This window comes from Gymnoscopelus braueri (assembly GCF_963280865.1).
Source record: "Gymnoscopelus braueri genome assembly, chromosome: 16".
NCBI lineage: Eukaryota > Metazoa > Chordata > Actinopteri > Myctophiformes > Myctophidae > Gymnoscopelus > Gymnoscopelus braueri.
In genome coordinates this window covers 49,485,074-49,500,749 of record NC_137616.1, presented here as the reverse complement: position 1 = coordinate 49,500,749, position 15,676 = coordinate 49,485,074, and the positions used below count along the sequence as shown (strand labels likewise).

The following is a 15,676-nucleotide window of genomic DNA, read 5'->3' as shown; positions in this document are numbered from 1 at the left end:
GGATCACATGGTTATGAGAGTCCTGGATGAACTTCAACCTGGTAGTTTGTACTTTATACCTTTACGGTCCCGTACATCTACATAAAACGTTCACATTCAAATATAAAGTGTTTGCCTTGTGGCCACAAATGTTACAGTTATGTTCGGCCCCTCACAAGTACCCCTATATTCAGTATTGTTCAATAAAAAAGCATTTGAATCCGATCGGTGGCCATTTTCCTCATAGAGTTATAATGTATCCAGAGTGCAATACACCTCCCGACCGATAAGGTCAGTTGGCGCAATTCAAATCATACGCCAGGAAATTCGGAGAAAATGGCCACCAATCGAATTAAAATGCGTTCTTATTGAACAATACGGAGGATACAGGTATTTCTGAGAGCCCGTACGTAATTGTAACATCCGTAGCCATGGGTTAGGCACTTTATTTTTGAAATATGCACGTTAATGTAGATGTACGGACCGAAAAGGGAGAAAGTGCAAACACCAGGTTGAAGTTCATCCATGACTGTAAATGTTTCAGGGCTACCGGTTCATCTGACTGACAGAAAGAGTCCTTTTATCAGACATTTAACAGGTTTAAACGTTTCCCACAGAGTCCAGGCTGCGGAGAGAAGCCTCTCTAAACCCACCTGAGTGTCTGTCTCTGTGTTCCATTCTGTGTTGATGAGTAGATCATACAGAATGTTGTCATCCTCCGCTCCCACGGTGACGACATCAGCCATGTTTACTGTTACTGTCTGATGATGCGGCTGTCACGTCACGGATTATGACGGTACGGCGCGCCGAGAGGGACAATCATATATCGCGCTGCGTAGAATACGTAGCCCTACGTAGCCCGCATAGGCTGCGTAGCCTACGTAGCAGCACGTTCAGCAGATCATGGGTTTACGCAATTTAAATGCTATAATGTTTAATGAACGTGCAGTGTATGGAATGACCAGTGGTGTAAAGTAACTAAGTACATTTACTTAAGTACTGTACTTAAGTACAATGTTGAGGTATTTGTACTTTACTTGAGTATTTCCAATTTCCAATACTTTTACTTCTACTCCACTACATCTCAGAGGAAAATATTGTACTTTTACTCCACTACAATTATTCGAAAACTTTAGTTACTAGTTACTTTTCAGATATAAATTATTACATTATAAAACATACATACCACTTTAGCCCTATTTTATACATAGTCTATTTGAAAATAGCCGATCTACAAGCTCACAACGCGTCGCAGCGCGACGCGTTGTGAGCTTGTAGATCTGCTATTTTCAAATATTTAGTACTTTTACTTTTGATACTTTAAGTACATTTTGATGCCAATACTTTTGTACTTTTACTCAAGTAAATTTTGAATTCTGGACTTTTACTTGTAACAAAGTATTTTTATATTGCAGTATTGGTACTTTTACTTAAGTAAAGAATTTGAGTACTTTTTCCACCACTGGGAATGACGCAGTAAACAATCCTCCAACTATGTTGAATGAAATAGCTGTGACGCAGTAACATTTATCTGACTGTATCATAGAGTTAAAACTGTTTACATAAGTTAAAGAGATTGTTCACCCAAAAAATTACAAATTACAAAGGTTTTACTTATAAGTAAAACTGTCAATACTGCAATGTATAATAATACTCTGTTACAAGTAAAAGTCCGGAATTAAAAAATTACTTGAGTAAAAGTACAAAAGTTTTGGTATCAAAATGAACTTTACCAAAAATGGAAATACACATTATGCAGAATGTCCCATTTCAGGTTTTCAAATATATAAAAAATCTTTTGAAAATAGCAGATCTACAAGCTCGTAATGCGTCGCATCGCTACACATTGTGAGCTTGTAGATCGGCTATTTTCAAATGGAAAAAAAGAAACAAAGCTGAATGGCAACTATATGTTTGATTGATTGATGTAGTTTATTTAGAAAGACATGAGAATAGTACATGACAGTACATAACAGTACATGGAAGTACAAATTCACAATACAAGGTCTACTAAACTGGAAACCCTCATTAAGCATTACGCTTGTTTAAGATGAGGACCCCATGCACACAAATCATGATGAAATATAAGAGGCAGGCAGATATACACACTACTATACAGAATGTCATACAATCAGCTTTCAGGTTACTGGTATGACGAGAGAAAAAAAATATATATATATATATATACAAAAGAGGAAAATGAAAGAGGGGGGGGGGGGTAGGGAGGGGTAGGTTAAGACTTAGACAGGGGCCATTTTCGAATTGCAGCCTCCTGAAGGTGTATCTTTAGGGCAGTTTTGAAAGTGAGTAGGGTTTTACACTCCTTTACTCCTTTTGGTAGGGCATTCCACATTTTTGATGAATAGCATGAGAATGAGTTCATACCCTTAGTTGAGCCAAATCTGGGTTGAACATGATCAGTGGAGCTGCCTCTGGTGTTATGATCATGGACTTCATTAACATTTTTGAAGTATTTTGACAAATACAGGGGGATCCCAATGTTGTGGTGTATCTTGAAGACCAGGCCCATAGCAAGTTGCTGTACTCTGTCCTCAACCCTAAGCCATCCAATCCTAGCAAAATGAGCAGGGGTTAGATGGGTTCTGTGATTGAGGCCAAGAAGTAGCCTTACAAGTTTGTTTTGGGATGTTTGGAGCCTTGTTTTTAAGGCCTTGGAGGTGTTGTGATACCATGAAGTGCATGCATAATCATAATGACCTTGAATGAGGGCCCCTGCAAGAATCTTCAGAGTATTCTTACTGACTAGGCGATCAATCCTCCACAAATAGCGTGTTGTTCGGTTGACATTTTTGATCACTTTTTCGGCGTTTTTGTTACCGGAGAGGTTTGCCTCCAAGATGGAGCCCAGGTAGGTAATTTCATCCTTTCTTTTGATGACATTATCACCCACTTTGATCGTGAAACTCTCTGCCTTGCTAAGGTTAGGACTGGACCCAAAGAGGATGGATTCAGTTTTACCCAGGTGTAATGAAAGTTTGTTGTCAGAGAGCCAGATGCAGATCTTGTTGAGTTCGGAGCTGAGAGTTTTCTCAACCTGCAGCCTGTCCCTGTCCGAGACTAGCAGGGCCGAGTCATCTGCGAACAGGAACAGCTTGCAGTCGCAGGCCGATGACATGTCATTCACATATATCAGGAACAGTAAAGGTCCTAGTATACTTCCTTGTGGGACACCACAAGTCACAGGGAGGGGGGGGGACTGGGTGCCGTTTACTTCCACCACTTGCTCCCTCCCTTCCAGGTAGGATCTCATCCAGTTCACTGACGTATCATCAAAACCTATTGCTTTGAGCTTATTGATCATAATTGGGTGATTGACGGTGTCAAAGGCCTTTTGGAGGTCCAGCATGACCATGCCGCAATATTTGCCCTTGTCGACATCTTGTTTGATAGAGTCGTTCAAATAGAGAAGGCATGTGTCAGTGGAGTGGTTTGTTCTGAAACCAGATTGGAATTTGTAAATTAGATTTTTTTCGGCAAGATACTTATCGACCTGTTCATAGACTATTTTTTCCATGACTTTCGAGATGGAGCTAAGAATAGAAATAGGGCGGTAGTTGCCAGGGTCTAATTTGTTTCCTTTTTTGTACAGAGGGGTCACCCTTGCTTTTTTGAAATCGTTAGGGACCCGTCCCTGTATGATGGAGAGGTTTATTATGTGGGTAATGATTGGAGCAATGGAGGCGGCCGAGTCTTTTAGAAATTTGGCGGGGATATTGTCGAGGCCTGTGGCTTTGTGTTGATGAAGAGCACTCAATTTTTTAAACACCTCTTCTGTTTTCACAGGGGAGAGTTTAAAATCATCTTTCCGTACACCCTGTTTTTTGTAAAATGAGTCAACATGTTCTTCACCATAGCACCCAGAGTGAGGGGGAAGTTTTTCAACCAAATCTGAGGTTATGGTCGTGAAGAATATGTTGAGGATTTTACTCACTTCATGTTTGGATGTGATGAGAGTGTCATTCACCTTGAGGCTTATGTTTGTAAACCTGGTTTTCAATTTCTTGCTGCAGCCTAGTAGGTTGTTGAATAGCTTCCAAAGCTCTCGTGGTTTGCTTTTGTTTTCCTCAATTTTGTCATCGAGGAAGCTTTTTTCTGCTAGTTCGAGCATGCGATTAACCTTGTTTCTTAGCTTGTTTCTTTCTTAACCTTTCTCAAGTTAACCTGTGTGTGCGTGTGCGTGTGCGTGTGTATGTGTGTGTGTGTGTGTGTGTGTGTGTGTGTGTGTGTGTGTGTGTGTGTGTGTGTGTGTGTGTGAAACATACTATTTGCCATGATGCACAGCTCGAGGCAGGGTGCAATAACAAGCACTTCCACAAGATGGCAGTCGTGCAACGTTTAAGGATGCCAGCCGCTTTGGCTGCCACCACTAACTAGAAACCAGAGAAGTTATTGTTTGCTTGTGTACTTCTTGTCCTGTCATTACAGTGATGGTACAGCATTTGGATGTCAACTGTTCTCTTCTGTCCTATGTGGGCGTTTCACAAAATGTTAAAGTATGTCATTATTTAATGCTGGGGTCTTCAACCTTTTCAGGCCAAGGACCCCCTAGCTGAGAGAGAGATGAAGCAAGGACCCCCCCAGGTGTGCTCTTTTTTCCCTCTACACGGTATACCTCTTTATATCTAAATTCTCCTCAGAAAAGGAATGCTACAGTTTAAGTGGTTAATGTAAAAAAAAAAGATCCTATCACGCAAAGATTTGGCGGACCCCCTATAGTAGCTCTGAGGACCTCCTAGGGGTCCCGGACCCCCTGTTGAAGACCCCTGATTTAATGCATGCCTTGGAAATCCTGACCTCAAAGCCAAATTGCTCGTTGGCTCCGAGGGGCCTGAACCGCACAGTGGTTCTGCCTCTATATCCCCTGATCCCTCCATCCTTTCACCCCTTCATTCCCTCAAGCCCCTCGCCCTTCCAACCTTCAGGGGCCCAGTGTGCCCGCTGTTCTCAGGGGCCCACTGTTCTCAGGGGCCCCCACTGTTCTCAGGGGCCCACTGTTCTCAGGGACACACTGTTCTCAGGGGCCCCCACTGTTCTCAGGGGCCCACTGTTCTCAGGGGCCCCCACTGTTCTCAGGGGCCCCCACTGTTCTCAGGGGCCCCCACTGTTCTCAGGGGCCCCCACTGTTCTCAGGGACACACTGTTCTCAAGGGGCCCACTGTTCTCAAGGGGCCCACTGTTCTCAGGGCCCCCCACTGTTCTCAGGGCCCCCCACTGTTCTCAGGGGCCCACTGTTCTCAAGGGGCCCACTGTTCTCAAGGGGCCCACTGTTCTCAGGGACACACTGTTCTCAAGGGGCCCACTGTTCTCAGGGACACACTGTTCTCAGGGGCCCCCACTGTTCTCAGGGGCCCCCACTGTTCTCAGGGGCCCCCACTGTTCTCAGGGGCCCACTGTTCTCAAGGGGCCCACTGTTCTCAGGGGCCCACTGTTCTCAGGGGCCCCCACTGTTCTCAAGGGGCCCACTGTTCTCAAGGGGCCCACTGTTCTCAAGGGGCCCACTGTTCTCAAGGGGCCCACTGTTCTCAAGGGCCCCACTGTTCTCAAGGGGCCCACTGTTCCGGTTACCGGTGACAGAGAGGTAGACAAACCAGGCAGAGGGGCAAGCCAGTAAACCAGTTGTGTGTGTGTGTGTGTGTGTGTGTGTGTGTGTGTGTGTGTGTGTGTGTGTGTGTGTGTGTGTGTGTGTGTGTGTGTGTGTGTGTGTGTGTGTGTGTGTGTGTGTGTGTGTGTGTGTGTGTGTGTGTGTGTGTGTGTGCGCGCGTGTGCGTGTGTGTGCGTTCCGTTATTTTCAAACAGCCGGTGTATATCTAGGTTTAAAGTGGTTTATAGACTTGATTTTGAGTCATTTTTAAGTAATCTTGCTGGGGACCCCTTGGGGACCCCTTGGAGACCCCCTCAAGGGCCTCACTTTGAAAAGCAAACACCGTTCTAGAGAGAGATCACTGGCTGAACTGCACGCGATGCTATCTATGCCTATACAGTATATCCATGTGCATTCTCGCTGCGCTTGCTTATGTGTGTGTGTGACAGACAGGGTTGTTATGGCAACGAAACACTCCCCACTGCTTGCTGCTGATCAGGAGCAGGCAGGCAGGCAGACAGACAGACAGACAGACAGACAGACAGACAGACAGACAGACAGACAGACAGACAGACAGACAGACAGACAGACAGACAGACAGACTAGTATACGAGTCGTTTGCGAGTCGTTTGCTTTTTCCCGGACAGACCAGCTGGCGTGTGGATCTTCAGGTGAGTTTATAGCCTCTACACACACACACTTTTGTCTTTGTTTGTTGTTCATCACGCTATAGGCTATGATGTCATCTAGACCAGTGCGTCTCAGTCCAGGTGTGTCATGGGATTGTGTGACAACCATACATTTACCTCATGGATCGACCTATACCTGTGGATTATATACCAGTAAAAAGCCACCTTTTGTGGACTATGTGGTTGAACTTGACACTCGCTGATACTCTGCACCTTGATCCGTTAAGAACGGGGACGCATCTGTGTCATTTTAAGATTTATTTGGGCTATTCAAAAATAGCAGATCTACAAGCTCATAGCGCGGCACCGAGTGCCGCGCTACGAGCTTGTAGATCTGCTATTTTTGAAAAAAAATTAAAAATTGTGAAAATCTTTGAATATATATTTTTAAAAGCCAACATTTGTAAAATATTTTGTTCTAGGGACCCCCAGAAGCAAAAAAATAAATGATACAGAAAGTGTATGTATTCAAAGATTTGCACACATTTTCACTATTTTTCAATAGCCAAAAAGATCTAAAATTCTTGCATGCACAACGCACTGATACTCTTCTTGCACCTTAAAGTCTATAATATGATTATGAACGGTATATATACGCTGCTATGCTCATGCACATTATTTTTGATACCTCATCATGCACACAATGTTTGGATGGATATGCTATGTGTAAATATGTTGATACCTTGTTGTCTTTCTTTTTATTCCTTCTTCTTTTTTCTCTTCCCTTGCTGTAAAGAAAAGCTGTATACCTGCTATGTTACATGTGTTAAAAAGAAATTGCTCACATGTTTCACGGCCATGTTCACTATAAATACAGGTGTACCTTGAGATTTTGACTTGCCCATCGGTGTGCCTTGAGCGCAAAACAGTTAGAAAACCACGGATCAATTATAGGCTAGTTCTAACCCAAACCTCATTAACATGGAAAACAAAACCTGTTGATCTAACCGACAACACAATTATTCTAACTACGGTACAGTACGTGGTTTTATGTTTCTTTCAGTAAACTTCACACGTCATATAGCAGCTAATCATAAAACTACACTGGCCTGTTTTTTCTCTCCTTCCCAAACATAGGCATGTCACCAAAGAAGAAGAAGAACCCGGGGCGGGGCCAAATTACCTTCCACACCTCAACTCCGCCCACTTTCTGGATATCTTCGGTAAACAACACCGTACTGTAGATAATTACTGACTGATAAACACTGTGTTGTACATAACTTACTGACCGATAAACCAACGGGGACATTTATCAGTTATGATAAACTAACACAATACACATGCAGACACACAGTAGCTTACAACACATACAGTAAGCTACACATGAACATAGCTTACACCAGGGGTCCTCAACGTTTTCAGGCCAAGGACCCCCTAGCTGAGAGAGAGATGAAGCAGGGACCCCCACAATTTTGTATAAAATTGTGTTTCAGATTCAACTTTTTTTGTTTACGTGGTCTGCTCTTTTTTCCCCTCTACACCTATACCTCTTTGCCAAAAATAGCAGATCTACAAGCTCACAACGCCTCGCAACGTGAGGCGTTGTGAGCTTGTAGATCTGCTATTTTTGGCAAATGTTCTCCTCAGAAAAGGGATGCAAAGGTTCAAGTGGTTATGGTAAAAAAAAATCATATCACACAAAGATTTGGCGGACCCCCTGTAGTAACTCTGAGGACCCCTTAAGTCACGGCACGTTGTGAGCTTGTATATCTGCTATTTCCGCTATCACGCGAGTATTAGGCCTTGAATGGTTTACCTGTCTACGTGTCCGCTTTCGTCAGGTGTAAGAAGGGCAGCTCCAAGGGGAAAAGGTTGGGAACCATACTGTCAAACATGACTTACAAAACGGATAATGTCAGTTCAAATAAACTGACAGTTATGATACACATCCACATACAGTACAGCAGCTTCTTAATTAAATGTAATGATTGAATGATCTCAGTAGGACTAGGTTTTATTTTCAACTCAAAAGCAGAACCCTCTCCTATATTGAGTCAGCCGGCAGATGGTTCGGCTGAGGACGAACCCCGATATCACACGACTTAGTATACATTGCACGGAGTGGTCATTCCGTGCATAGACAACTGGAAAACCCCAAAATCCGTGCATAGCCGCCTCGCCAGTGGCGTCGTGACGCGGGGGCTTCGGTGGCTATAGCCACCAATGTTTTATCTAAAGCCACCAATAAAAAATTAAAAAAAAAGAAATTATAATAAGAAATAAAGTAACAAAAAACTGGGGAAAAAAGTATACCCAAATCCGCCCAAAACTCAAATCCGCCCAAAACACTTTAGCTCACCGAGTGAGCTAAAGTGAGTGAGTTGCCGTCCTGAACGTTGCGACGTTCCCTTGAGCCTACTCAGCGCCGTTTGAGTTATGTACCGATAGGCACAGAATCGTATGCAATTTTTTTTTGTGGGGACTGCTCTGCTTCCGGGTTTTTTACGGGTTGCAACTGGTTACGGCCACGGTGGGACTCGCCGTACATATGCACGGATTTTCGGGGTTTCTAGGCGACTATGCACGGAATGACATGCACTGGATCCGTGCAATGTATACTACATTCTGTGAGATCAGGCTGTTTTTTTAGTAGCTACAACCTGCTTCACTCTACACCAGCTAGGGTTTCTCAAACTCTATTATACCAGGGCCACGTGCACGCACACACACACACACACACACACACGCACACACACACACACACACACACACACACACACACACACACACACACACACACACACACACACACACACACACACACACACACACACACACACACACACACACACACACACACACACACACACACACACACACACACACACACACACACACACACACACACACACACACACACACACACACAAAGAGAGAGGGGTGAATCTGTGAACTCTTGCCAAAGGAATAATTGACTGCCAGGTCTATCGTGGGAGGTCTGTCTGTCTTTGGACAACAAGGAGGTACAATGGCCGTCTGCATGCATGACTGCAGGTCTTTCTTCTGTGTGTGTGTGTGTGTGTGTGTGTGTGTGTGTGTGTGTGTGTGTGTGTGTGTGTGTGTGTGTGTGAAGGGTGTCATGTCGTTCTTTTCCGTGTGTGTGTGTGTGTGTGTGTGTGTGTGTGTGTGTGTGTGTGTGTGTGTGTGTGTGTGTGTGTCTGTGTGTGTGTGTGTGTGTGTGTGGGGTGTCATGTCTGAATGTACGCCGCTCAAATCTCAGGACGGATCATGTGACTCGACAGGGTTTCAAGTGTCTCTGACTGGCAGATCGTACAGTCAGCAGTGTATCTATGTCGCTTAAAGGGATAGTTCACCCACAAAATGACTTTTTTTCCTATGGATTAGTCACCCCATGGAGAGTTTTGGTCACATTCCTAAGCCAATTATTTGATGACCAGCGGACCGGTAGGCAGCGGTTCCGGTAGGAGACTCTTTGTGTCTCCAACCGGTCCACTGGTCATCAAATTATTGTCTTAGGAATTCGACAAAAACAAAAAAAGAATTCATGAATTCAAGTCTCCATGGGGCGACTAATCCATAGAAAAAAAGTCATTTTGGGGTCAAACTATCTCTATGGGGGGAACTATGGGGCTGAAACCGCAAGGTTCCCAGTTCGATCCCGGGCTGGGGGGCTCCACCAGAGTTAGTGTGGAAGTGTCCTTGAGCAAGATACTGAACCCCTAATTGCTCCCGATGAGCAGGTTGGTGCCTTGCATGGTTTCCTCCTCCATCGGTGTATGAATGTGTGTGTGAATGGGTGTGTGAATGGGTGTGTGAATGTGTGTGTGAATGGGTGTGTGAATGGGTGTGTGAATGGGTGTGTGAATGTGTGTGTGAATGGGTGTGTGAATGTGTGTGTGAATGTGTGTGTGAATGGGTGTGTGAATGTGTGTGTGAATGTGTGTGTGAATGTGTGTGTGAATGGGTGTGTGAATGTGTGTGTGAATGTGTGTGTGAATGTGTGTGTGAATGGGTGTGTGAATGTGTGTGTGAATGTGTGTATGAATGTGTGTGAATGTGTGTGTGAATGGGTGAATGTAATGCACAATCTATGTAAAGCACTTTGGATAAACGCGCTATATAAATGCACCATTTACCATTTAAGTGGTTCCTTTTTTTTGGTTTTCAGGAAGACAGAGGGGTTTTGAAAAATGCTTCATCGTCTCCGTGGGAAAGTACAAGAACCTTGTCATGGCCTCGTGCCGGCGTCAGCGTCAACGCTGGGACGAGGGACGATAAGGCCCGGGCATATGGTGGACAGACTCACCGTCCCCAGGCGCAGTGGCTCTCTCACGCCACTCTCAGGCAGCTGCAGGTACTGCATCCGGACAGGTGGTATATCTCACACAAAAACAGTGGTGTAAAGTAACCAAGTACATTTACTCAAGTACTGTAACTTAAGTACAATTTTGTGGTACTTTTACTTTGCTGGAGTATTTCCAATTGTCTCTACTTTTACTTCTACTCCACTACATCTCAGAGGAAAATATTGTACTTTTACTCCACTACAAGTACTTGAAGACTTTAGTTACTTGTTACTTTGCCGATATAAATAATTACATTATAAAACATACATTAACCACTTTAGCCTTATTTTATACCTAGGCTATTTAAAAATAGCAGATCTACAAGCTCACAACGCGTCGCAATGCGACGCGTTGTGAGCTTGTAGATCTGCTATTTTCAAACATATTAGTACTTTTACTTTTGGTACTTTAAGTACATTTTGATACCAATACTTTTGTACTTTTACTCAATGAAATTTTTAATTGCAGACTTTTACTTGTAACAGAGTACTTTTACATTGCAGTGTTGATACTTTTACTTAAGTAAAACATTTGAGTACTTTTTCCACCACTGCACAAAAACATACACTATGAAGAGATGCCAAAATGTCTCACAACCAAGTTTACCGTTCAGGCAAAACTGGAGGCTGAAAATCAAGAAGCAAGAGCGATCATCCAGCCTCTCCTCGACACGGAGAACAACTTTGTCAAGGTGAGTTTAGTTCCCAGGATGTTTTTGTGTTGCTTTTTTGTGCCTGCTTCGGCCTCATTTACTACATGCTACTGTACTACTCTATAACTCTTCTCAAGGGTTCTCAAACCTTTCCATGAGAAGGACCCCCAAATAGCCTTTGCATCTGGCTCCCCTATTGCATAATGGTTAAAAAAACAAGAATGACACAGTCATATTATACCAGTTTGTTCCAAGCTAAAACCTTTGAAAAGTACAGTCATGATTCTCTCATCTTATAGGCTATATACAAAAATGTATGTATTAAACTTAAGTTAACTTGAGTTAAATCAAGGTGCCTTTCACATCTAAAGATCACTAGTGGATTTATTCATGCACTCTTACAGGCACAAACCAACGTCTAACTGTCAACGTAAACAAAAAAACAACTTACAAATACTCGGCTCATAATAAAACTGCAGTATTAACTAAAGTATTAAATAGCGAAAATAGCTGATCTACAAGTTCACAACATGTCATGTTGTGAACTTGTACAGCAGATCGGTATTTTCACCCATTGAGTCTTTGTTGATTACTTTCTCCCATGTTGCATGGTGTAAGCAGGGACGCAGAGGGGGGGGGGGGTTCGGACATACTTTTGGGATGAAGAAAAAAGAAAAAGAAGAAACCTCCGTCATCTCCACTTCGTGGAGTACATTTTTTGTACCGAATTAACCGAAATAATGTAACAAAAACACCCCAAAAAGTAACAAACCCGGTAAAAAAAGAAGCAAATTTTCGCACACACACGCGCGCACGGAACCTATGCACGCGCGCGCGTCCCCTTCGGTGCCCTCTGCGTCCTTGGGTGTAAGTTGTCACGCTGTGTCTTGTGATCACCAGCGTTCTGTTCTGTTCTGTTCTGTGTTCTGTGTTCTCTGTTCTGTTCTGTGTTCTCTGTTCTGTTCTCTGTTCTGTTCTGTTCTCTGTTCTGTTCTGTTCTGTTCTCTGTTCTGTTCTGTTCTGTTCTCTGTTCTGTTCTCTGTTCTCTGTTCTGTTCTCTGTTCTGTTCTCTGTTCTGTTCTCTGTTCTGTTCTCTGTTCTGTTCTCTGTTCTGTTCTCTGTTCTGTTCTCTGTTCTCTGTTCTGTTCTCTGTTCTGTTCTCTGTTCTGTTCTCTGTTCTGTTTTCTGTTCTGTTCCTCCTGGTCTGGAGGAGGTGGAGCGCTTCCTGCACCGGCGAGACGCGGCGGAGCTGAGGAGGAAGGAGCTGCTCCACAAGCGCTGGACGGAGCAGGTGTGGATCCCCGTCCAGAGCAGAGTGGAGGAGAACATCTCCTCCGTCCAGAGCAGAGTGGAGGAGAACATCTCCTCCGTCCAGAGCAGAGTGGAGGAGAACATCTCGCACCGCTGCTGCAATAAGACCGAGGGCCTGAGGAGCATGTTCATGGATTACATCCAGCACTGCAACGCCAAGGTAATGCAAAAAAACATCCATCTCTGCAACACCCAGTGGTGGAAAAAGTGCTCAGATATTTTACTTAAAGTAATACTAGGTAACGTTTTCAACAAAACTAAAGTTAAATTGTATATCTTTTGCGAGTGGCAAAAGTTTCACAACACCCACTCCGTGAATTTCACCCCCGGAAGCCTTTTATTTATATATTTTCTATTGAACGTGGACTGGGGGGACTTTCCCGGGAAAATGACGTTCCTGGCCAACGTCATGACGTCGTGGCCGACGTCCTCAGGAACTACCGCAACGGTTTCCTGTTTGGCCAGGAACTACCGCGCTATTAACAAAAAGGAACCTCACGCTGATTTTAAGATAATGTAGGATTGGAAGATCGAAAAAGAACAGAAAAAGAAAGCACAGCTCATGGTAACTAATGCTCCACTGGCTAAGAGAAACGATTCGTAGATAGTATAAAACAATTAAAAGATCGCTTTTTGAAACGCTTCCGGCTTCCGGTGAAAACGAATGGAATTCTGGGTAATCGAGGACTAGGGAAATTGTATGCAGTGACGGTAGTGACCAGCAGAGGTTGCTAAAAATCGTTAGTTGTGATTTTGCATTGTACAACTTTAAGTGAAAGTGGCAATATCGCAATATAAAAATACTCTGTTACAAGTAAAAGGCATGTGTTCAAAATGTTACTTGAGTAAAAGTACAAAAGTATTGGCTACGAAAATGTTTGAAAATAGCCGATCTACAAGCTCATACAACGCATCACGATGCGACGCGTTGTGAGCTTGTAGATCGGCTATTTTCAGATAGCCTAGCTAGGTATAAAATAGGGCTAAAGTGCTTAATGTATGTTTTATAATGTAATAATTTGTATATGCAAAGTAACTAGTAACTAAAGTAGGGTATGCTGTAGGAGGGGTGTGGCTACCTTGTGATGATTTTTGATTGACAAGCTCCACAACCAATAGCATTAATTCCCACCCCCCCGCTCTGGTCCCAACCAATAGCATTCATTTCCGGGTCTATTTTTCGGACCGGATATAGAAAGATGGTGTATAAATCGCTGAAAAATAGGTTTCATTTACGGTCTGTAGAAACCACCCACCATGGGTGGGTGGATGGATGCGCTATGAGCTTGTAGATCTGCTATTTTTGCCAAATCTTGAAAATGTGTGCAAATCTTTTTTTTTTTTTTTTTTTTAACATTCCATGCCAGAGTTTAATCTCATAATGTACTCACCAGTGCCAGCGTTTTATTGTTGTTTTTTTTCACGTCGCCACAGACAAAGTTAAATCCGTTAAAATCGCGCATTCAACTCTTTGTAAACACACAGCCGATCCTTGTGAGTCGAAATCTGATCCGACAACTTGTAGTTACGGTTTATGTTAAACAGCGATCAGCGACGAGAAAAACTACAACCGAGAAAATGGCGATTTGGTGTCAGCTTTAGAATGGAAGCGTATGGGATCGGAAAAAAGATCCCGGATAATTCCGTTTCCGGTGGTGCTACAATGAAATGTGGCGTATCGAACGAGGCCTACAATGCAATGTGAACCTGTGAGTGAAAAAAAAAAAAAAAAGACCAGTTGGCGTAGATCTACGCGACTGGCACGTGGCGGCTTTAAATAGGTTCGCGTAGATATACGCGACTGGCACTCAATGTGTAGGGTCAATATTTTTTATTAAAATCTTTGCTTCTGGGGTCCCTGGCATAACATATTTTCAGGTGGGGGTCCGCGGCCACAAGAAGTTATAAGAACCACTGCACTAACTACTGCATGCTGTTCTGTTGTGTTCCACTAGGGGTCAGTGTTTCTGGACAGCTACGACCCCAAGGAGTACGATCCTTTCCTGCTCAGCAGCACAAAACCAAACTGTTCTGAGGTCAGACTTTATGTTGTACTTCATTCTAAATGTATAATATATAGATATTGTTACTGTCAGGCAGAAACCTCTTATCTTATCATTATTTATATATATTCCTTTGTAAATTAACAACCTACTTGATCATACTGTACTCGTCACACGAAAGCATCAAAAGTAGCAGATCCATAAGCTCGAAACGCGGCACGTTTTGAGCTTGTAGATCTGCTGCTTTTTCTATTTTTGAATTTGAATCTTTAAAGACGGGGTGCCGTGATTTTCAGTGATTTTTCCCCCCCTAAAACATAATCATCAGGTATTATGGTTATACAAAAAAGTGTACAGAAAGTGTTAAAATTATGTTTTTATGTGGACACGCCTCCAGTTCATTAAGTATACCTGGTTCTCACCTTAGCACCTCCTCCACCACCTTAGCACCACCCACCTGTCCTAGTCCCTCCTCCTCCTCATGCCCACACCTGTTGTGTTATGATAATGAGGGGGAGGGTATAATATTACTGCGTCATTAAAGTGCTGTTTTTCTATTGGCACGTTTGACCCTCAAGGTTTCAGCCTCCAGGTAGAAACTCAAAATAGTCAGAGAAGACATAAAACACCATAAAAACACCACCAGGGGGCTTAATGAAGTTCTATCAACCTCATAGACACCCCCCCCCCCCCCATCTCAAAAATATTTTCTGCCAGGTATTTTTCCTATTTTTCAAATAGCAGATCTACAAGCTGGTAGGTGCCGCGCTATATCCTCCTGAAGGGATTTATTTATCAACAATGACCGGCGACCCGTCAATTATCCCGCTGTGCCGCGCTATATCCTCCTGAAGGGATTTATTTATCAACAATGACCGGCGACCCGTCAATTATCCCGCTTATGACACGGCTACTTATGAAATTAATTAATACATTTACCTTGCTTACGTTACCGTAATGCAAATATTCCATAAGTTTTGCGCTGGCCGTCCGTCCAGCGCAACACAGTGGCCTCGGAAAACGAGTTGATCATATAGAATCAATATTCTATTTGATCAATTGCATCGTCTATTTATCGCTTCAAATGTTTTCAAAAACATTCTTGAGAGCAACGTTTAGTTGTAAATGACACG

At 43.4% G+C, this 15,676-nt stretch overlaps 1 protein-coding gene across 1 annotated transcript in view; it reads right to left on the bottom strand.

The window, feature by feature from the left end:
* The window catches only part of nbas (NBAS subunit of NRZ tethering complex), a 245,306-nt gene extending 244,563 nt beyond the window's left edge, over positions 1 to 743 (bottom strand). The window contains exon 1 of the mRNA XM_080452909.1: positions 633 to 743. Coding sequence (XP_080309035.1) covers positions 633 to 725 — 93 coding nt within the window. The 5' untranslated portion in view covers positions 726 to 743. The remainder of the gene's footprint in view (positions 1 to 632) is intronic.
* Between the last annotated feature and the right edge of the window lie 14,933 nt (positions 744 to 15,676).